This window comes from Octodon degus, unplaced genomic scaffold (assembly GCF_000260255.1).
Source record: "Octodon degus isolate 3935 unplaced genomic scaffold, OctDeg1.0 scaffold00050, whole genome shotgun sequence".
Classification (NCBI taxonomy): Eukaryota; Metazoa; Chordata; class Mammalia; order Rodentia; family Octodontidae; genus Octodon; species Octodon degus.
This window is the reverse complement of record NW_004524626.1, coordinates 12,094,187-12,116,294: the sequence shown is the minus strand read 5'-3', so window position 1 is coordinate 12,116,294 and position 22,108 is coordinate 12,094,187. Positions and strand designations below refer to the sequence as shown.

General features: G+C 50.8%; 1 protein-coding gene across 2 annotated transcripts in view; it reads right to left on the bottom strand.

Annotated features, from left to right (window-relative positions):
- The window catches only part of Olfm2 (olfactomedin 2), a 67,900-nt gene extending 58,905 nt beyond the window's left edge, over window positions 1–8,995 (bottom strand). Inside the window, exon 1 of one of the 2 annotated variants that reach the window (XM_023717151.1) lies at window positions 8,927–8,995. In XM_023717151.1, coding sequence (XP_023572919.1) covers window positions 8,927–8,950 — 24 coding nt within the window. In that variant the 5' untranslated portion in view covers window positions 8,951–8,995. The remainder of the gene's footprint in view (window positions 1–8,926) is intronic. The other variant, XM_023717152.1, reaches the window with a different exon arrangement.
- Between the last annotated feature and the right edge of the window lie 13,113 nt (window positions 8,996–22,108).

The following is a 22,108-nucleotide window of genomic DNA, read 5'->3' as shown; positions in this document are numbered from 1 at the left end:
GCATGTGGTGCTGGGGATCGAACCGCGGTCCCTGTGCTTTGCCAAGCTTGTTTCAAGTAGGTGCTTTAGACCACTGAGCCATCTCTCCAGCCCAAGAAATTTTTTAAAAAAGAGAAATTTTACTGGATACAGGGATGCACACCTGTAACCTTAGCTACTTGGGGGGCTGAGGCAGGAAGATCCCAAATTCCAGCCCAGCCTTAATGGCTTAGTGAGATCCTTTCTCCAAATGAAAACATTAAAAAGGGCTGGGGGTGTAGCTCAGGGAAAAGATCCTAAGTTGAAAGCATTGTACCAAAATAAATAAATAAATAAATACTAATAATAAAATAAAACGGAAACAGGCTAACAGAGAAGAAACTTGAAACAGACAATTCACAAAGGGGGCTCTCCAAGCTGTCAATGAAGAGATTAAAAAAATACATAATATCAGAACATGGAAAACAAAGACACAATGTAGCCAGGAGCAGTGGTGCACCTCAACCATCCTGCAGCTTGGAGGCTGAGGCAGGAGGATCCCCATGAGTCTGAAGCAAGCCTGGGCTACATAGTTTTGTTTGTGTGTGTGTGTGTGTGTGTGTGTGTGTGTGTGTGTGTGTTTTATAATTTTATTTATTTATTTTGTGTGTGTGTGTGGCCAGCTCAGCCCACCAGGGGGCGGGCTGGCTGGCATGTGGTGCTGGGGGATTGAACCGAGGTCCCAGTGCTTTGCTTGGCTTAGCTTCTTCTAAATAGGTGCTTTAGACCACTGAGCCATCTCACCAGCCCTGGGCTACATAGTTTAATCACACAAACTACATGGGGAGACCCTCTCTCAAAAAAACCAACTGACAAAACATAAATTTTTAAAAGAGAAATAGAAAGTAGAAAGGTGGGTGTTAGGGGCTGGAAGGGGGGGCGGGGGCGGGGTTTGCATAAGAAGAGTCCCAATAGTGTGAATGACTGTCTACACGAGTGTGAGTTTTCCTAACATTCCTGAACTGTACACGTATGTGTGTGTGTATGTGTGTCCTGAGGGGTTCAATTCAATATTTTTGCACTACTCCACAATCCCAGCCCTTTTTCTGTCTTGAGACAGGGTCTCACTAAGTTGCTAAATTACCAGGCAGGGCCTGAACTCCTGATCCTCCTGTCTCAGCCTCCCCCAGTACTGGAAGTACAGTCATGCGCAGCCACCCCTGGCCTGAACTGACCACTTAAAAACAGTTAATATGGTACTGTGTGTGTGTGTGTGTGTGTGTGTGTGTGTGTGGAACCGGGGATTGAATTCAGGTCCTGCGCTTGCCAGGCAGGCGCTTATTCCACTGAGCCATCTCCCCAGCCCTACTAAATAATTTTTTAAAAAATTAAAAAATAAACATGTACAGGGAAATATACAAATGTTTCTTTACTGCCCCTTTACAGACAACTCCAAAAATTCTAAAACCCTGAACCCAGCATTCAGGCCCTCTGTATTCAGGTCAAACACCCCTCCCCCTCCCAGTCCACCTCCAGGGACAGCACCCTAGGCCCGTCCCCACCTCCACAGTCAGCACCCTGGGCCCCTTCCCAGAACCGCTCCCACTGGCCTAAGTCTGGCTGTGGGCTTTGGCGGGGACTGCCCATCCTCTGCACCCCCCTTGCGCATCCTTCAAGGCCAGTTGAGAAGCTGCCTCCCAGGAAGCCTGCTTGACTCTTGACATTTTGCAAATTAAGCCACTTGTCTGTTGTATCTCCCTCCGGACTTGTGGACTCTGAGCTACTCCACAGCAGTGAGCTAGGCCTCTAAACATCCCCAGAACCTTACTCGGTGTGTCTTCTCTCTCTCTCTCCCTCCCTCCCTCATTCTTTGTGTGTGTGGTATTGGGGACTGACCCCAGGGTCATCCTACCCCTGACCTCCTCCACCTCCACTCCTTTCTATTTATTATTTTGTGACAAGATCTCATTATGTTGTCCACTCTGGCCTGGAACTTGCACTCCTCCTGCCTCAGCCTCCTACAATCGTGGTGTGGAAGAGGTGCCCCACCATGCCCGGCTCTGCGTCTTTTTTCATGGGAATTACTACAGAAATGAGAAATAGAGCCCTAGATCATCGTGGAGTTGCCATTATGTGTTTTTGACACTAACTGGGGCTCCCCAGTTAGTCTCAAAAGGGCTTAAAAGATGCGATTCAGGGAGGTGTGATAGTGTACTCTGGGAGGCTGAGGCAGGAGAATTTCAAGTTTGAGCCTGGCCCAGGCAATATACCAACTTAGCAAGAACCTGTTTCACAATTTAAAAAGGCTGGGATGTAGCTCCCTGAAAAGCCCTTGGATTCAATCCCCAGTACCACAAAAAAAAAAAAAAAAGAGGTGCTAATTGCCATTTCACCCAGTGCCGCCTCCCACCCTACCCCGCTGACTCGGTCCTTTGTTGGCTGCTCTCAGGCAGCGGCGCCTGTCTTCTCCACCCGCTGACGGGGACTTGGATGTTTGCTGCCCAGGATCGGCAGCAGATGCGAAGATGAGAAGGCGGGAGCTTAGGTTCCCAGGAGCACGCTGCCAGGGTCTCTGTCCCTCCGGAGCCTCCTTCGCTCCCGGCGGGGCTCGTGGTGACGTCAGGAGCTGGGGCGTGGCCTAAGCCGGTTCAGCCCCGCCCCAGCCTCCCTCCTGCTCTGCTCACTGCCAGCCAGCGGCTTGCCTCCACCCCGACCTTCTCGCCCGCTGCCCACCATGCAAGGACTGAAACTTCCAAGAAACCTCTCCTGCTCCAAGTTGCCAGGGTCGAGTGTTTTGTCCCAGCCACAAGGAAAGTGACTGAAATGATCTACACCGGCCGACCTCGCGGAATCTTTTCCGTGTTCGCTCTGTTCCCTCCTGATTCTTGCTGTTGTTGTTGTTGTTATTGTTACTGAGTTTTTATGGTTATCGCCTTGAGACATGGCCTCTCTGTGTAGTTCACGCTGGTCTTGAACTCCCTATGCAACCCAGGCTGGCCTTCAACTGCTGGCCAGCCCTCCTGCCTCTGCCTCCCCAGTGCTGGGACGGCAGACGTGGGCCACGGGCCCAGCTGTTCATGCCTGCTTCTTCACAGGATGCGTGAAGTTGGCTGGTCTTCTGGGCTCCCATGCTGGGTTTTGCTGTTGCTGCTGCTGGTGCTGTTTTGCTTTTGTTTTTGAGACAGTGTCTCAGTATGTAGCCCAGGCTGGCCTTGAACTCACAACGATCCTCCTGCCTCAGCGGGTGCCTGCGGTCTGCACCACCAGTCAATGGGAGAAGTGACAATGGGAGTGAAGATGTCCTTGCTTTGCTCCCTAAAAGTGGAAGTGAAATCTGCTCCCAGCAGGACACCCTCCGCCCCAGCTCAGCCAAGCTCACCCCCTCCAGAGGTTAAAACCCTTTCACAAATCAACTGCCATGCAGCCCTCAGGGTGCTCAAAACACAGAGGGCTCTCAGGGAATGTTTTCCAAATGAGTACACAAGTGCATGAAGAAGTGAAGCACAGAGCCGGCGAGATAGCTCAGCGGACTAAGCGCCTGCCTTGGCAAGCTCAGGGCCCGGGGTTCCATCCCAGGGCCCGCCCCCGGAGTGCACTGAGCCTGCGCCCGAGTCCAGGTGTGATGGTGCACGCCTGCAATCCCAGTGCTAGGGAGGCTGAAAACAGGAGGATCACTCTGAGTCTGAGCTGCATAGTGAGACCTTGTCACACACACACACACACACACACACACACACACAAAGTGAAGTACACACCTCTGTCCACATCATTGTGGGGTACATCATATGTCCCTGCACCCAGCTTAGCCTCTATATCCCAGGAATCCGCATCCACAGATTCAACTAACTACAGATTCAAAGAACAATTTTTTGCAGTAGGAGTGGGCACTGAACCCAGGGCCTTTGCCTTGGGCTTTTTTATTATTTGAGACAGAGTCTTGCTATATTGCTAAACTGCATAGACTGGACTCAAACTTGTACTTCTCCTGCCTCAGCTTCCCAGAGTGCTGGGATGATGGGCATATGCCACCACACCAGCTGCAAAAATATTATGTAAGATATTTCTTACTGTTCTTTCCTAGATGATACAATAGAAAGAACAACTCTTTCCATAGTGGTGGCATTCTATGAGATGCCCTGAGTTATCTAGGGATGACTTAAAGTCTATGGAAGGTTGCAATGCCATCTATTAAACACTACATATTTTACACAGGGGAGCATCCATGGGCGGAGGGGTTACCCGTTGGGGGTCTGAGCATGCTGCTCCTGCAGACACCAACACATGTCCCTGACCATGCACATATTGCCACGCACCTCCCCACACACACACCAGTTGCACTGGGGGACAAGGTTAAAGCGGGATGAATTGCACAGCGGCAGCAGAGTCCAATCCCATTGTTACTTTAAATTTTGATATTTTGCTCATCCTAGATTTTGACATGAATTTGGATTTTCTTAAAATATTGCACTGATGGGCTGGGAAAACAGCTCAGAGGCATAAGCACCTACCTGGCAAGCACAAGGTCCCGAGGCCAATCCCTGGGCCCATATGCCTTGCCAGACCCAGAACCCCAGGTGCACCGAATCAGGCGTGGTGGAGCATGCCTGTAATCCTAGCACTCAGAAGGTTGAGGCAGGAGGATCACTGCAAGTTTGAGACCAGCCTGCATGCTACAAAGTGAGCACAAGACCAGCCCAAAGTGCATAGCAAGACCCTATCTCAAAACCAAAAATAAAATGCACTGAATACTATTTATCTCAGCCATCCACTGAAATTCCTTTTTAAAAAAAACACACACAGGAAATCAACGTTGTGCTTGCCAGTCAGGCCATGTACCACTGAGCTCTAGCCCCAGCCCCAGCCCCAGCCCCTTAAATTCTGAGCTCGAATTGAATGCATAGTTTGTGTTTATCTTGGTGGGGACACAAACACACAGGCATGCACGCATATCTTCATACACTCCAAAGCGCGCACAACCCTTGCACGACCCCAATTCCACCACTAGGTGTCACTCCAGCCCCTTCGTCTTAGGCCCGGTCGCAACCCGGCCGCTTCCTAAACTACTCAGAGGATTTGAGATTTCCATTTTACTTCCCCGGGGACTACATGTTCTGAAGGATTCCGAGTAGTCCAGCATCTTAACCCACAGTAATGATGCCCTATAACAGAAGTTCATGTAAAAGTAAACAAGATGGGGTGTCTTTCGTTTTGTTTTTCAGAACAAGCCAATATGTACTCCAGGCCTAGCCCGGAACTCACAGCAATTCTCTTGCCTTGGCCTCCCGAGTGCTGGGGAGACAGGCATGCAGTGCCACATCGGTTTTTTGCTTTTTCAGTGCATACAGAAAGAAACAGGGCTGGGGATATATATAGCTCAGCAGCATAAGTGCCTGCCTGGCAAGTGCAAAGTCCTAAGTTCGATCCCTGGGACTGAAAAAAAAAAAAAAGAAAGAAAGAAAGAAAAAAGAAAAAACAGATAATGTAGGGTTCAGCCTGTCCCGCACATCCTGGAGATCGTGGCACATATCTCTCATACATAAGAGACCACTGTATAGGAATCTCATGGCAGGCTGGCCAGATAGCTCAGCAGACTAAAGCGCCTGCTTAGGTAGAGTGCAGCCCTGGGGTTTGATCCCTGGCCCCACCGCGCCGGCCCTGCCCACAAAGCAAACTAAGATTGTGATTAAGATTGGGCATGGTGATGCATGCCTGTAATCTCAGCACTTGGGAGGCTGAAAACAGTAGGATCACTATGAGTCCGATATATGTAGTGAGACCCTGTACACCCTATAGCCCTGTCCTAAATACAGAAAATAGAAAAAGAAAAAAGGGAGTATTGTGCACATGTATGGAGATATATTCATTCATTCATTCATTCATTCATTCATGCAACAAGCACCCACTGTGTGCAGGCCATGTTTTAGCACTGGAGAGATAACAGAGCCTGCCAGTGAGCCACCGTGCCAGCAGGGAGACAGTGAAGGAGCAGACATATGGCGGAAAGGTAACAAGAATACCAGCGAGGAAGAGCTCCAAGTCATCGTGGGGGGACTAGAGCCGTTGGCTGGCCTAGGCTTCTGGAAGGAGGTGACAATGAAGCACAGAGAAGACAGAGACTCACATCCAGGAGAGGCGGTAGCAGGTGCAAAGGCCCCGGTGCCTGTGATCCGATCTGAGTTACTCCTCCCATCTATGGGGATTCCACAAAACAGGTGACCCAAGATGCAGACAGTGCTAAGATATAGCAAGATTGTAGGCAGGGATTCCCAGGGGCCTAAGCAAGGACATCTCCCCCAGAGGGAGGGTGGGAGGGGGACTTAAAGCGGTCAGGCTCTCCAGCAGCTCCAGGTCACTTATGGAACATCTGGGACATCCAGGACAAACCCTGGAGGAACAAGAGCAGGCCTGACTCCTCCAGGGTCACCAAAAACGTCACTCCTAGAGGCACCTCCTGGCCAGGCCTGCTCCTGTGGCCCTCACCCCCTCCACACCCCATTGCTCTGCGATCTCCTTTTCCTATTTGGATTCTTCATGCCGTTTGCATGGTATTATATATTTATGCAGTTGTTGAATTGTATTATATATTTATTGGACTTTTGTCTGTATCCTCTGCCAGGTCAGCCCCAGGAGGACAGGAATCTGACGACCTAGCTGGTGGCGGTATCTCCAGTGCTTAACTCTATCTGCTGATTGAAAGAATGAGTAAATGTCTAAAATGGTCACATGGTGAGGCCCAGGGCCCATCGGGCACTTGGAAGGGGTCTCTGGGATGTGGCAAAGGGGTCAGAGCATCTTCATTCCACACACTTCCCTTGCCAGGACTCCTGGCAGGGTGCACTTAGCAGGGGCTGAGCCTTGTTTTACCACCACGTAGTGCTCCCTGGTGGCCTTCTTAGGCACTGCAGCCAGTGGCAGGGCTCCACCAGCCCTGCTCCTATGGATTAACCCATCTCCGCCCCGCCCACTTGCCATTTAGCCCCGCCCTCCTGAGCCCCGATTAGTCCCACCCCCTGGCAGTCTCCCCAGCATCCTAGCCTCCAGGGAGGCACAGATTAGACCCTTCCCCCAGCAACTCCCTCCTAACCCTGGAGTCAGCTCCACCAAAGCAGGCTCACCTCCAAGTGCCTGGCACCCCTCCAACCCTGAGGCAAGGACAGGAAATCTAGGGGGATCCCCAGGTGGGAATTCCAAGGATCCTTCTTAGAAACCAAATTCAACGTCATTCCTTCTTTTCCCAGCAGTTTTTAAGGCATGCACCTCTTTTGTTCGCTGGTCTCTTGTCTGTCTCTCTGTTCTGTGGCGCAGACATATATCAATTGTATACCTACTGTGTGCATTCTGACGCCAGATGACGGCAAAAGAAATGCCCAGGTGGGGACCCCACAACATCTCCTGGTGGAAGCCCTCCTAGCTAGACTAACTTCCATCACCTCAAGGAGTGCGGACACCTTCTGATTGTTTGTCTTCATCAGGAAAGGGAAGGTCCTCCGGTTGCCGAGTTCCTACCTGAATACCCTAGTAGATTATTTAACAGGAGGTGAGCTGATAAACTGCCTGGGTTCAGCTCTCTCTCCTGAATGGTCTGTGCTTGACCAAGTGACTTAACTTTTCTGTGCCTCAGTTTGCCCATCTCTTATAGGAGGCAAACAACAGCACCCACTGGCAAGGCAGAGAGCAGTAAATGCTTTTTTGTGCATGCTGTGAGCTTCAAACAGCTCTCTGCATCAGAAACGCTTAATGAACGTTTGCTGTTATTATCGTTATTATTTTTTTTGATACCAGTTTCTGTTTTCTTCTTGTTGTCCCCCAGGGCCTGATAACTTGGGGGAACATCCCCACCCAAAGATGGAAGAGCAAAGATTTCCTGGTAGCTGAAGACATCTCAAACGAACCCTCTGCATTTTGAAAACTCCCTAAGCCTGCCCAAAAGATGGGGTGCTATAGGGAGACAGACCAGCTTCTCTGAGAATGCAAATGAGGTGTTAGAGAAGCCAACACACACACGTGTGCTAGTGCATGGATGCATGCCTTTTTGCACACAACCCTACCTCCTCCTCCTCATCATCCCTTTTCCAAAGGATGTACTCAGAAGCACAGGAAGACACATGGTCACCTCAAAGATCTGACACCGACAGACAGCTGGTCACGCACGTTCTTTGTACAATGCTCAGGCGTTTAGACACAGACACGAGGACACTGTTACACACACCTTCGGCTGCACAAGACACCACCAGGATTCACACGGGTCTCACATCATCAGTCACACACCAACTCGCATCTCCGCCTCACAGTCACACCAACCCCTGGGTCATAGCCACCCACTGTCACAGACAGGTTCAACCTCACGTACAAACGCCCTCTCCCAATCACACCCCAACTCACTCGCAGTTGGACAAACACCTGCACGCACGCACACAATCACACACCCCGGTCACACCCAGCCACCACACAAAGACACTCGCATTGATCCTGCCCCCCCCAACACCTCGCGTTCCTCCTCATCTGTCACTCACACGTGAGTCCCGCCCATTTCTCCACTCTGGGGGCACAGCCAGGAATAAGTGGGGGGTGAAAAGCCAAACACCCTGACTATGATGAGGAAGTGAAAGGTCAACGATGCCCCCCAAATCTCCTGAAGTTTCCCCCCAAGCCTATTCAGCTCCAGCGAAATGATGGCGGGGTGTGGGCTCCGGGGTCACGGAGGGGCTAAGAACCCCAAAGCAGGATACTGCTGCACCCCCAAACCATCCCAGCTGCAGGCTGCACGCAAAGCCCCCTCATTTTCCCCAAGTCGAGGTGGGGGTCGCAGCTCCTCCTCCGCTGCGACTCCCCCCGCCCCTCGCCACCCTACAACTCTAGGGGGCGGGGGGCCTCGTGCACCCCCAAACCTCGTTTCCCCAGGACCCGTCTGCGCCCGCGGCCCCTCCAGCAGCAACCAAGTGCCCGCACCTGCCTGCGGGGCCCCTACCTGTCCGGCGAGGCCTGGGCACATCAGCAGCAGGATCAGCAGCACAAGCGGGGGAACCGTGAGAGGCCACATGACGCGCCCCCAGCCCAGCCTTCCGTCCCCTCCACCCTCCCTAGAGGCGTCTCGGCGCGGGACCGCCACCAGGAGCGACCCCGCCCGCCCGCGCGACAGGGAGACCCTCCGCCGCCACCTCCCCCGCCTCGCCGGCGGCCGGGATTCCGCCCCGCCCCTTCGCGAGCGCCCCGCCCCGCCCCCGGCCCCGCCCACCGACGGCCCCGCCCACCCGTGGGCCAGGCCTCAGTTGTTGGCTCCGCTTGTGGCCCCGCCCCTTGCTTGCACCCAGTCTTTACTGCCGGTTCCACCCCCACCCCGCCCCCAGCTGGTTGTGGGGTCCCAGACAAGGGGGAGGGGGGATGAGAAAGTAGGCTCTATCCTTGGCCTTAGGGACCCTGGGACAAGACCAACAGCTCCCCATCGCACCCCACGGCTATTAATGCTTGCTGGTCAAGGGGAAGGAATGGAATTTGTTAATTTTACCCTCTGGGGGATTCCCTCGATGAGGTGGGAGAATTTACAAACAGTAGAAGTGGAGGGAGAGGATAAGAGGAAGGCCTGACTCAGGAGGCTGAGGCAGGAGGATCAGCACGAGTTCCAGGCCATGCCCCAAACAGAGAGAGCCTGGTAGCAAACAGGACAAATTCTGAGGACAACCCCCACCTCAAAGTACCCAATAGTCAACAGAAAAACTGAGGCAAAGCCTGTGGAATTGGAAATTGGGGCAGGGGAGTCCATGCCTGGTCAAGAGGAGGTGGGATTCAGGGGTGGGGACTGGGAGGGAGCGGTAAATGCAGGAAGGAGACATTGGACACTGAGAGGCTGTGGGGAGCCCCAGGTGGGTGGCCCCAGGCTCCACCGGGGGTGTCACCTCGCCTCACTTCCCATGTACCACTTCCCACGCACCCTGCAGCTGGAAGGCTGCTCCCCCACACACCTGGGAATCTCTCCTCCCTCTGGTTTCAATGGCCCAAGATGACAGACCGGATTCTGAGAGAAAGCAAATGTGAAGTCCGCCTCCACGCAGAACATTTGCATACGAAGGGTGTCCTTGTCCTGTCCCGTCTTTTGGGGTTCCCTGGAGATTTTCTCCGCCTCCCACTCTCATTCCAGCAGTGTCCCCAGTCTCCCCAGCCTCTTAGTATCTTGGGGCAGGGCAGGAAAGTCAGATTAGGAAGGATCAGTCCTAACATATGGGGACCGCAGACAAGGTGACACATGCCTGTAATCCCAGCACTGGGAAGGCTCAGGCAGGAGGACTGTTGGCAGTTCAAGACCAGCCTGGGCTACAAAGTGAGCTCAAGGCAGCCTGAACTGCATAGCAAGATCCTGTCTCAAAAAGATCAAAAAAGCCTGGGAGATAGCTCAGCAGCACAGCACCCACCTGGCAAGCACAAGATCATCAGTTTAATTCCTGGTACAAAAAAAAAAAAAGTGATATTTTGGGCTGGGGCTGATAGCTCAGTGGTCTAAGCGATGCCTAGCAAGCACAAAGACACAAGTTTGATCCCCAGTACTGCAGGCTGTGTCGGCCCCATGCCTTGTTGGCCATGGAAACCGGGCGTAGTGGTGCATGGCTGTAATCCCAGATAGGGGGGAGGCGGCCGAGATAGAAGGATCACTACAAGTCTGAGCTGCATAGTGAGACCCTGTATCAGGTAAATAAATAACCAAAAAAATCTATATATCTATTTGTATCTATATCTATTTATATCTATATATGGGAGGACAGGAAAGGCAGGCATTACTGTGACTATGGCACACCAGGCAGGTAAGATAGAACTTTATTAATGGTATTGTCTGGGCAAAGAGGAAGAGTTTGATGTCCAACCACTCTGGCTCTGTCACTGTGTCACTGGGAGACTTGGCAGGTGAGTTTCCCCTCTCTTGAAAGGCCTATTTCCTCCTGACACCTCCCCATTCACAGGAATTGTCTGAGTCTGAAATAAACGGTACACTTAGTACTTGGTCCCCGGAGCACAAAACCAGAGTAGTTGGGACGATGGCCACAGGATGTTGTCCCAAGACAGGACGTAAGTCTGGGAAGATGCCTCCTGCATTCCTCTACCTCCTTGTCCCAAACAAGAGACGGTCTTTTTCCGGATTCTCAGGCCCAGCCAGGGTAGGTGTGGGGAGTGTAGCTACCCTCATGAAGGCTGCATTTCAGGGTTATGAACACTGCTGTCTACCATGGGCACTGGTCGTGCAGGTTGTCACTGTCATGACCAAGCTGTGGTCTGTGCTGTACAGTTGGGCTTGTCAATATCCCTTCCAATCCATTCCTCAGGGGCCCTTCTCTGCGTTGGGAGATGGCCTCTGTAAACTACATTTCCCACACTCCTCTGTGAGGTTCAGCCAATGGGAGATCTGGAAGGAGATGGGCGGCAAGAGAGAAGGGCAAGTCCAAAGAGCTTCTCCCTCTCCCTCTGCCTTGGGGGTCCCAGGCGGTGGCTGTTGAGTCTCCATTGTGGCCTCAGACTGCTCAGGTTGTCTCCCACATAAATGGACTCTGCTAAGTGGCTGCAACTCTGGGACTCTGCTAAGCATCTCCTCTCCCTGTCAGTTGGGCTCCTGGGGAGATGGCGGCTTGCTGCCCTAGAGCTGAGTCACCTCCTGCCATGTACTCTTTAAGCTGGCACAATATCTCAGTGATTAATTCCCCATATGAAGTTCTCTCTGTTGAACCACCTGGCCTGGGCTGTGGCTTGCAGGCTCAACCTAAGATGGTACATTTTGTGCCACTTTTGTGACCACTTCCGTGGTCAGAGTGATTTCAGTGTCCTAGTGGATGTGGCCTACGCTGCCAGCACCAACCTGCCCTGGGATCAGCACTGTGGTCGTTTGTGGTCATTGCTGGGTGTGTGTTGTGGTCAGCGTGATGTGATGACTAGGCTTGTGGTCTGCTTTCTGTGTTCACCATCACAGTTGTGGTCAATACATGGTCTGTGGTCACTGTCCTGAGCTTGCCTTGGAGGTCATATCATGATCAAGGTCACTCTCTGTGTCAGAGGCATCAGATTAAAGGTCAGCACTGTGGTCCATGTTATGAAGAATGTGGTGTCTACAGTGAATAGTCACAATTGTGGTCCACTGCTTTTCTTCTTCTTTTTTTTTTTTTGAAACATTGTCTCCTACGCAGTTCAGGCTGGCCTTGAGCTCACTTTGCATCCCAGGCTGATCTCGAACTCTCAGTGATCCTCCAGCCTCAGCCTCCCGAGTGCTGGGATTACAGGCATGCACCACCATACCCACTTTCAGGGCTGGCATGGCACACCTGGAGTTCCAGGGCCCTCACTGCATGCAGTACTGGGGATTAAACTTGAGACCTTGCACTTGCCAAGCTGTTTCTCCAGCCCAGGCTGGTCCATTACTGAAGAGGGGTCAGGATAGGATTCTCTAGGCTCTCATAGGACAAAAACTGATGAGCTTGGTGGCTCAGAATCTGGTACTGGGCAGAGGTTCCTCTGACAGCATATGGGGAGCAGCTTGGAGGACCGTTGGACCTTACCATCTGGCCACTGTTTTTGTTTTATGTATTCGGTACAAGGTCTCACTACGCAGCTCGGACGCCTAGTGATCCTCCTGTTTTCAGCCTCCCCAGTGCTGGGATTACAGGCATGCGCCACCATGCCCGGACTTGGTCACTGGCTCAGCACACCCTGGGAACAGGGCTGGCATGGCATGTGGAACCAGGGATCAAACCCTAGTCCCTGCAGAGCTTGCCAAAGCAGGCGCTTAGTCCGCTGGGCTACCTTGCCAGCCCCCATTGGGTTTTTCTAGTTGGTGCTCTTGTCCTGTCTGCTGTCCTGTGACTCCTTAATGTCCCCAACCAGAGAAGGACACAGCCCAATTTTTTGTTTCCTCACACCCTGCACCTGGCCTATCAGGGAAAATAATGAGAAGTTCATGAATGATGCATCTATGTCATGCTCATCCACACGTGTCTTCGGTATTGCTAAGCCATCTACATCCCTATATATTGTTCATTCTTCTTCAGTAGCAGCTGCAGAAAACTGACTTGAATTGGATGAAGAGAAAAAGAATAGACGAGGCATGGTGGCACACACCTGTAATCTCAGTTCTTTGGAGGCTGAGGCAAGAAGATTGTTGTGAGTTGGAGACCATCCTGGGCTACAAAGGCCAGCCTGAACTGCACGAGACCCTGTCTCAAACAAAACAAAACAACAACAAAAACTATTTATTGGCTCACAGAACTGAAAAAAAAAAACTAATTCAGGAGTAATGTAATTCAGACAATAGCTGTATCCAGAGGTGATGGTATATTATCTCTTTATATCTTATCTGTCATCTGGGAGAGATTCCTTTTAGCAAAAAGGTGACAAGTTTGGTCCTCAGAAACTTCCATCTTCCAAGCTCAACAACATAACCGAAGAGGAGTTTGAAAAATAATGATTCAGTGAGCCATTCCAAGCCATGGGCCCATCCCGAACAATTCACAGGTTCTGAGGCATGTGGCTTGGCCAGATCTGGCTCAGAGCCCAACATTCTGGATGCAGCATGGAGTTAGCCTCAGTCAGTCTATGTTGGGCAGGATATGGAAGGGGGAACTTTAACCATTGAATGGGATGTGGAACTTTAACCATTGAAAGAAGTACAGAACACTAGACAAGCAACATCAAGGGATGGTAGGTGGTTCATAGCACCCCCTCAACCTTGGGTGCACATTTCTATACTGCAACGTCTGCAGAGCTAAAGAGTGTTACCAGACTCCCTTGCAGCTAGACTTTGGTATGCAGGGAGGATCTGTCAGTTATAAGCAGGAACAGGGGGTGGAAGTCATCTTCCTGCTGTGTTGGTGGAGACAGCTGCCAGTCACCGTGGTGGAAACATATTTCCTTCAGGCCTATTCCTGTTTTTAGTCACCAGCATCACCACCAACTTTTATGGAGAGGCAATCACAATAATAACAATAATGGCTTCAAAATTACAACTGTAGTGGCATTGTTACTATCTACTTACCCTCCTCTCTTCTTCTCTTCTTCTCTTCCTCACTCCCCTTTCCCTTTGTCCTCTGGCTGCTTTTTTTTTTTAGTGCTGGGGATTGAAATCAAAACCTCACCTACACTAGGCAAACGCTCTACCACTGAGCTACTACATTCCAATCCCTTTTACTTTTTCTTTTGAGACAGGGTTCCACTACGTTTCCCAAGCTAGCCTTGGACTTACCACCCTCCTACCTCAGCCTCCCAAGGAGCTGGAATTCCAGGAATGCACCACGTGCCTGGCTTAACCATTTTTAAATCTTCAGTTCAGTGGTGTTCATTACTTTCACCCTGCTGTGCAACACACTATTTCTAGAACTTTTTCAACATCAAACAAAATTTCTGTAGCCTTTGAGCATAACTCCCTATTCTCTCCTCCCCCCAGCCCCTGGTAACCTCTAATCCCCTTTCTGTCTCTGTGAATGTTTGCTCTAAACATTTCTGTAAGTGATATCATGCAGTATTTATCTTTTCTGTGTCTGGCTTCTTTCACTCAGCATAATGTTTTCACGGTCCATCCACATTGCAGTATGAATCAGATTTTTGTTCTTAGGCCTAAACAACATTCCATGTGTGGATATGTACCTTTTGTGCATCCTTGACAGGTTGTATTCTGTTGTTGTTGTTGCTTGAGTTGGGGGTCTTGCTATGTAGTTCAGACTTAAATTCACTATGTGGCCCAGGCTGGCCTTAAACTTGAGATGGTCCCCCTGTCTCAGCTTCCCATGTGCTGGGATTAAAAGTTTAGGGCAATGTGCCTGGATGGTTATGAATTTTTTTTTTTTTTTTTTTTTTTTTTTTTTTTTTGTTTGTTTGTTTCCAGTACCAGGGATTGAACTCAGGACCCTGCACTTACCAGGCAAGCACTTATTCTACAGAGCTATCTCCCTGGCCCTTTTTTTTTTAAATTCTTTATTTTATGTACAAAGAGTTCTCATGGTCTCTTCCACTGAGCGCATGTATGGCCTGGGTAATCATTCGAAGGAAGATCACTTACTCCAACTTGAGGAATCCAATATCCTTCGCATACTGACGGAAGCGCTGGTGGCACACGTCCAGCCTGTATTTCCGGATCAGACCATGTCGGTTCAAGCAGATGTGGCAAGAGCAAGAGCCCTGCCTGGCTGAATTTCCTCGGGTGGCTCCGGTGGAGCTGCTGGTGACCCATGTTGCTTCCAGAGGTACAGGAGGCTAAAGTGTTACGTATTTTCTTTTCAGTGCTAGGAAAAGAATCCAAGGTATCACTCACTAGAAAAGCACTCGCCGCTGAGCTCTGTCCCCAGCCCCTGGTGAATTTTTTTTTTTTTTTTTTGAGACAGGGTCTCACTATGTAGCTTAGGTAGGGCTTGAACTCACTATGTATGTAGCCCAGCCTGGCCTGGAATGTCCAGCCATCCTCCTGCCTCAGTGCCCCCCAAGTGTTGGAATTAGAGGTATGCCCCACCATGCCAGTTAAGGTGATGTATTCTTCCTTTTTTTTCAGAACCGGGAATTGAACTCAGGCCCTTGCACTTGCCAGAGAAGTGCTTATTCTACTGAGCTATCTTCCTGGCCCTAAGGTGACGTATTTTTTATGTCCACTGTTTACAAAGAGAGGGTAGTTCCCCACAGTCATGCTACTAAAAGAGGCACTCATTCCTGGATCACCGAGGTGAGATGTAGTGTTCCACAGCAATTCATCCTAACGATCTAAACTAGATCTTCATCTGTCAGTCTTCCACCAATCTGTATTATGTTCTCTAGTGCCTTACTCTGTTTTCTGCTACTATAACAAAATGCCCAATGCTGGGTATACTATAAAGAAAAGAGGTTGATTAGCTTGTAATTCTGGATGGTCAAGAACAAGAGATGGAGGGAGGGGGACAGAAAAGGGAAGAAGGTGATGAAGAAAGAACTGTGGTGAGTTATGTCCATGTGCCAGCTCTCCACGAGCGTGTGATCACAGGTGCTGCAAACATGGATGGAGTAATAAAAAACAAAAACTGAAAACAAAAGGAAAAGGTCTGAATCTGCTCAACTCTGGCAGGAACCTCATGGCAAATGCCATCACAGTGACAGGAGCCTGCGGTGAGGCCACAAGCTGGAGACCTTGGAGCAGATGTGCTCTTTTTGTGACATACTCTTGTGAGAACTAGCCAGGACCCCTGAAAGCTGTACTAATCTCTTCCAAATTCGCATCCCAGTTGTTTTTGCTTCCCCTCCCTTTCCTTCCCCTCTCCTTCCATTTCTTGCTCTCCTTCCCTTTGCAAAAGATCTATCTCCCTAATTCTTGTTATCTGTGCTGCGTGTGCGCATGCATAGCCAGCTCAGCCACCCTGGGGGTGGGACTTGTGCAGCACGCAGTGCCAGGGATCGAACCGCGGTCCCCTGTGCTTGCCTAAGCAGGCGCTTTAGTCCGCTGAGCTATCTCGCCAGCCCCCCCCTTACCTATCTTTTACTTTGCTCTTTATTTGTATTTTGGGTTTGTCATATAAGAGAAACAATGCAATGTTCAAGCGTGCATGTCTGATTTATTTCACTTAATATTATAGCCCCGTGGGCCAGGGAGATGGCTCAGTGGAATAAGCGCTTCCCTGGCAAGCGCAAGGGCCTGAGTTCAATCCCCAGATCTGGAAAAGAATATATATATATATATATATATATATAGCCCCGAAGTGTGCTCATTTTCCTACAAATGACTGCTCTTTACAGCAGGGCAGTGCTTTATGGTGTGCAGACATGACACTACTGATGGAACATACAGGCCTCGCCTCTTAAGGTCTCTGTCACCACTTCAGAATGTTTTCTTTTTCTTTCTTTCTTTTTTTTTTTTTAAACTTTCCTATCTTTCCTTCCCCCTTTTTCTTTTATGTATTTGGTACAGGATCTCACTATGCAGCTCGGACTCGTAGTGATCCTCCTGTTCTCAGCCTCCCCAGCGCTGGGATTACAGGCGTGCACCGCCTCGCTGCCCTGGGGGGAGGGCCAGCGCAGCATACGGGACCAAGGATCAAACCCTGGTCCCTGCACTTGCCAAAGCAGGCACTTAGTCCACTGAGCTATCTTGCTGCCTCCTTTTTCTTTTTTCTTTGTTTCACTCCTTTCTTCTTCTTTCTTTCTTAACAGAATTTTGTTGTTTTTGTTTTGTTTGCAAACCGAGGATTGAACTCATGCCCTTGGCACTTGCCAGGGAAGCGCTTATTCTACTGAGCCATCTCCTCGGCCCTCTTTCTTTCTTTCTTTCTTTCTTTCTTTCTTTCTTTCTTTCTTTCTTTCTTCCTTCCTTCCTTCCTTCCTTCCTTCCTTCCTCCCTCCCTCCCTCCCTTCCTTCCTTCCTTCCTTCCTTCCTTCCTTCCTTTCTTCCATACTGAGGCTCATTCCGCAGCATCCTGCAGGCTAAGCAATCTCTCCATCACTGAGCATAGGCCCAGCCCCTGGGAATTGCCTCTTTACTAACAATCATCCCCACCCATGTAGCTCAAAATGAACTGTCCGCCCTGGGCCACTGTACTCTCATGCATTTCTTCCTTGAAAGCTTGCAACAACCTTGGAGGTTGGGATTATTCTCCCTAATTTAAGAAGGAAAGATTGGACAAGCTCTGGGAGGCTGAGGCAGGAGGATCATAAATTCCAGCCTAGCCTAGGCAATTTAGTAACTAAGCAAGACCATGTGTCAAGTACTTTGAAAAATGGACTGGGGATGTAGCTCAGTGTGAAGTTCCTGGGCTCAATACTCACTGTGAGGGGGAAGAAAAAGAGTGAAAATTTTGCCCAGGGTATCCTAGGTACACAGGGCAGAAATATGATTCAAAACCAGCTCTGTCTGACTCAAAGCTCACCTTTGGGCCTTGGTAGCATTATAGTGAGGGCTTTTACTTTGGCTGGCTGGCTTTCTTTCTTTCTTTTTTTCTTTTCTTTCCCAGGCATCAAAATCAGAACCATGTGCTTGCCAGGCACGTGCTGTGCTGCTGAGCCATATCCCTGGTCTCTGATTTTTTTTACTGGTTTTGGTCTTTGATTTGTTTGTTGGACACAGGGTCTCACTGTGTAGCCTAGCCTGGCCTTGAATTTGCAACGCTCCTCCTGCGTCAGCATCCTGAGTGCTGGGATTACAGGCATGCAGCACTCGGTCCAGATTATACTGAGGTTATTTCCTTTCCCATCAAACCCACATAGGTAATTGAGAGACCTTCGGAGGAGCCGTGCAGAATCTGTTCCCCAGAGCCAACCTACCCAAGGGTGCAGAAGGCAGGGCTTATTCCCTGCTCCTTGGGACAGGGCACCACCAGCAGCTGCATCGCCTCCGCTTCTCAGATGGAGAAATCGAGGCTTAGTGGTTAGGATTCCTGACTACACCACAGAGGGTGCGGAACAGAGCCAGAGACTGGCAAGGCTGCTGTTGCTGCTGTCAGAGAACCTTCTATCGGCCACACCTGGGGGAACGGAGCATTGCCTTCCTGTCCCCAGTCCCTGAGAGAGGCCCTGGGTGACTCTCAGGGTTCCCACAGACTGTCTCCTCCGATCTGCCACTCAGTAACTGCATGCGCGCACACACGTATTCACACCGGTTCAAAAGACACAGTTAGTTGACTCACAAACACATCCACAGCTCCACAATGCAGTTACACAAAACAGTTCACACCCACTGTTTCTTTTTTCCAGTGCTGGGGATGGAACTCAGGGCCTTCGTGTTGAGCTGCATCGCCAGCCTTTTTCTTATTTATTTATTTGGTACCAGGGATTGAACTCAGGACCTTGCACTCGCCAGGCAGGTGCTTAAGCCGCTGAGGTATCACTCTACCCCTCCACCCCCCCCCCCCTTTTCATTTTGAGACAAAGATCTCAATAAATTGCTACATTACCCAAGCTGGGTTTGAACCTGGGATTCTCCTGCCTCAGCCTCCAGAGCAGTGCAGAACCACGCCGGGAGTCACGCACCATTGCGCACACTGCAGAGACACAGTTCCTACAAAACACACCCAGCAGCCCCCGAGGCTCCCTCGTGGACGTCCCCGTGGGACCGCCCACGCCATCTCGGCAGCGCAGAGTCCGGGCGGGCGGCGTGGGAACGCGGCTGGGGCGCGAGCGTGGGCGCGGTGACACGGAGGCCTCCCGGGAGCGGGCTGGGGAGGGCTGGGGAGGGCGGCGGCCTGGCCACGGTCCAGAGCATGTGGCTCCCATTACCGGCCTGGGAATCGCGGCCTGAGCTGGCGGGACACGGAGAGCCAGGACGGCTTCCCAGCCCTGCCAGACCAGGAAGAGCGAGCCCGATCCCATTACAGGGCCGGAACTTGGCTCCAGCCCCGCAGCTTCCCGGGGGCTGCCGTAGCCAGGCTGGGCCACCCTGACTCCAAATCCTCCGCGCCTCTGAGAAGTGTTTCTAGAGGGAGAGTGAGGCCCAGCGAGGTGAGGCGACTTGCCTGGAGACACACAGCAGGAAGGGGCAGGGTTGGGATGGGTCCAGCTCTAGCCCAACCTGAATTTGTGGCTCCGAGCAAAGCAGCAGCCACCCTTAAGTAGAGTGAAGAGGAGGGGAGCGCACAGGTGGGCAGGGGCGTCCCGTGCATCCCAGGAGTGACATTCTAGCGGGGGGGGGGGGGTGACCTGACGGGTGAGAAGCAAGCAGAGCAGGTGCAAAGGCCCTAGGACCAGCAGGTACAGGGGGCTGTCGCCTGGAAGGGGCAGCGGTGGGGGTGTTCCTGCTGCCATACTGGACGTTGCCTTGGGCTAGCAGGGAGCCTTGGCAGAATGCAGGGGGGAAACAGGCTCGGCCACCAGTGTGAAGTTCAGCTGGAGAACAGCCGAAGACATGTCTTGGGGAGCCCAGGATTCCCACTCTTGGGAATCTACACAGTCCAGAGGTGCTTATGCATGTGCAGAGACACCCGCTGGAAGTTTAGGCAGAGCCAGTGTGGGAAACACCTGGGGGCTCAGGAGGGGACCAGAGAGCAACTTGGAGACAAGGTCATGCCCGGGAACTGAGAGCATAGGGTGAAAAATACTTGTATCTAGAGGGCGCGATTGCACAATCCCGGGATCCGAGCGCTCTGGAAGGTAGAGGATTGCGAGTGAGGCAGGATTATAAAAGGAAGGATTCCCAGTTTGAGCGCAGCCCATGAAACTTAACAGGACCCTGTCTTAAAACCAAAAATAAATAAATAAATAAATAAATAAAAATAGAAGGGCCGGCCAGATAGCTCAGCAGACTAAGCGCCCGCTCAGGCCAGCGCAGGGTGATCCCTGGAACCGCATGCCCCTCCAGCCCCGCGCCCAGGCGGGCACGCTGAGCTGGCAACTGAGTCCAGGTGTGGTGGTGCACACCTATAATCCCAGTGCTGAGGATGCTGAAAACAGAAGGATCACTACAAGTCTGAGCTGTGTAGTGAGACTCTGCACACAAAAAAATTATAATTAAAAAATAAAAAAAGTAGGGCCGGGGAGATGGCTTAGTGGAATAAGCACTTCACTGGCAAGCGCAGGAACCTGAGTTCAATCCCCAGTTCTAAAAAAAAAAAAGAAAAAAAAGTAGAAGGTGCCAGGGATGTAGTTCAGTCTGAATGCTCTGGGTTTGATGCCCAGTACTGTAAAAAGAAGAGGAAAAAGAAAAGGAAGGGGGGGGGGAGAGAAAGAAAGATGGAGAAATTATATCCATATGAGAGAAGATGAAAAAAACCAATGAACCTACAAAGCCAGCCCCAAAAGGCTGTGCTGAATCTCATACCAGTCTGATGTGGTTTTAAAACCCGCCCGATCACGGCATTCATGCTTGGATACAGCCCCCACACGCGGCAAATAAGGAAAAACATTCCACAGGCAACAATTTCCAGACTCAGGGAGGAGGGGATGACAGTTGACTCGTGTTGAATAAGGGGAGAATTTCAGCTGGGGAAAGATGAAAAGGGTTGGGGGATGGAGGGGAGGAGCTGAGATGCCAAAATAGTTACGGTGGGGGGTAGGAGCAGAGCTTGCCTAGAATGTGTGACCCCAGGGTTCCAATCCAGCACTGGAAAAATAAAAATTACCATGATCGTTTTGTTTTGTATTTAAAACTATAAATAAAAATAAAGGTTGAGGGGGCTGGGGAGATAGCTCAGCAGCTTAAGCGCCTGTCTGGCAAGCGCAAGGTCCTGAGTCCAATCCCCAGTACAGCAAGAAAATAAATTAAATAAAATAATACAATAAAATAAAGATTGGGTGTAGTGGCTCACACCTGTCCCTCCAGCTACTCTGAAGAACAAAGCAGGCAGACTGCAAGTGAGAACACAGCAGGGCAACTTAGTGAGATCCTGTGACCAGGGCTCTGGGGTGTTGTAGGTTCCTTTTGGAGAGTCTTTCTAGGTTCTTGCTGTCCCGAACAAAGAACTGGTTGAGAAATGTGAAAAAGGTCATCAGCTTTTATTTTAATTAACTTATTTATTTTGCAGAACCGGGGATTGAACTCAGGCCCTTGCACTTGCCAGGGAAGCGCTTATTCCATTGAGCCATCTCCCCAGCTCCTATATTTCTTAAAGGTGGGAAAAGGCTATGCTTGCAGGGTGAGAGCAGGGCAATGAAGAAAGAAGAGTGTGGCCATGAGGGTGAGAGCACCATCTTTTGTATGGGCTCCGTGACCCTTGCCCCCTCCGATCTGACGTCAGAGCTAAACCAGCCTATCAAAACCTTCCTTGAATTCTTGCCCAAGAAATCAAAGTTAGGGTTCTCCTGACCTGTCTGAGGCAGAGAGGTAAGCTCTTGCTCACATCCTGGATCTTGTGATTGACAGCTCACACCCGTTTGTTCAACCGACCAGCTGTGCCCTAATCTCTTGCCTCAATCCTGTCCTAAAATAAAAATGTAAAAGGTCTGGGGATGTGGCTCAGAGCTCCTTGCGTTCAGTCCCCAGTACTGCTAAACAAACAAACAAACAAACAAATCTGAAGGTAAATGTGGGACTATGTATTAAAGGGATGAGACCCGGGCAAGGAACGAAGAACCTTCTCTTGGAATCCATCTGCTTGCCTTTTTGTGGTTCCTGCTGCTATGGTTTTGTGAGACAGGGTCTTTCTATGTAGTCCAGGCTGGCTTTGAACTTACTGTGTCGCCTGCGCTGGTCTCCAACTCATAGCAATCCTCCTGCCTCAGGCTGCCGCATGCTGGGATGACACGG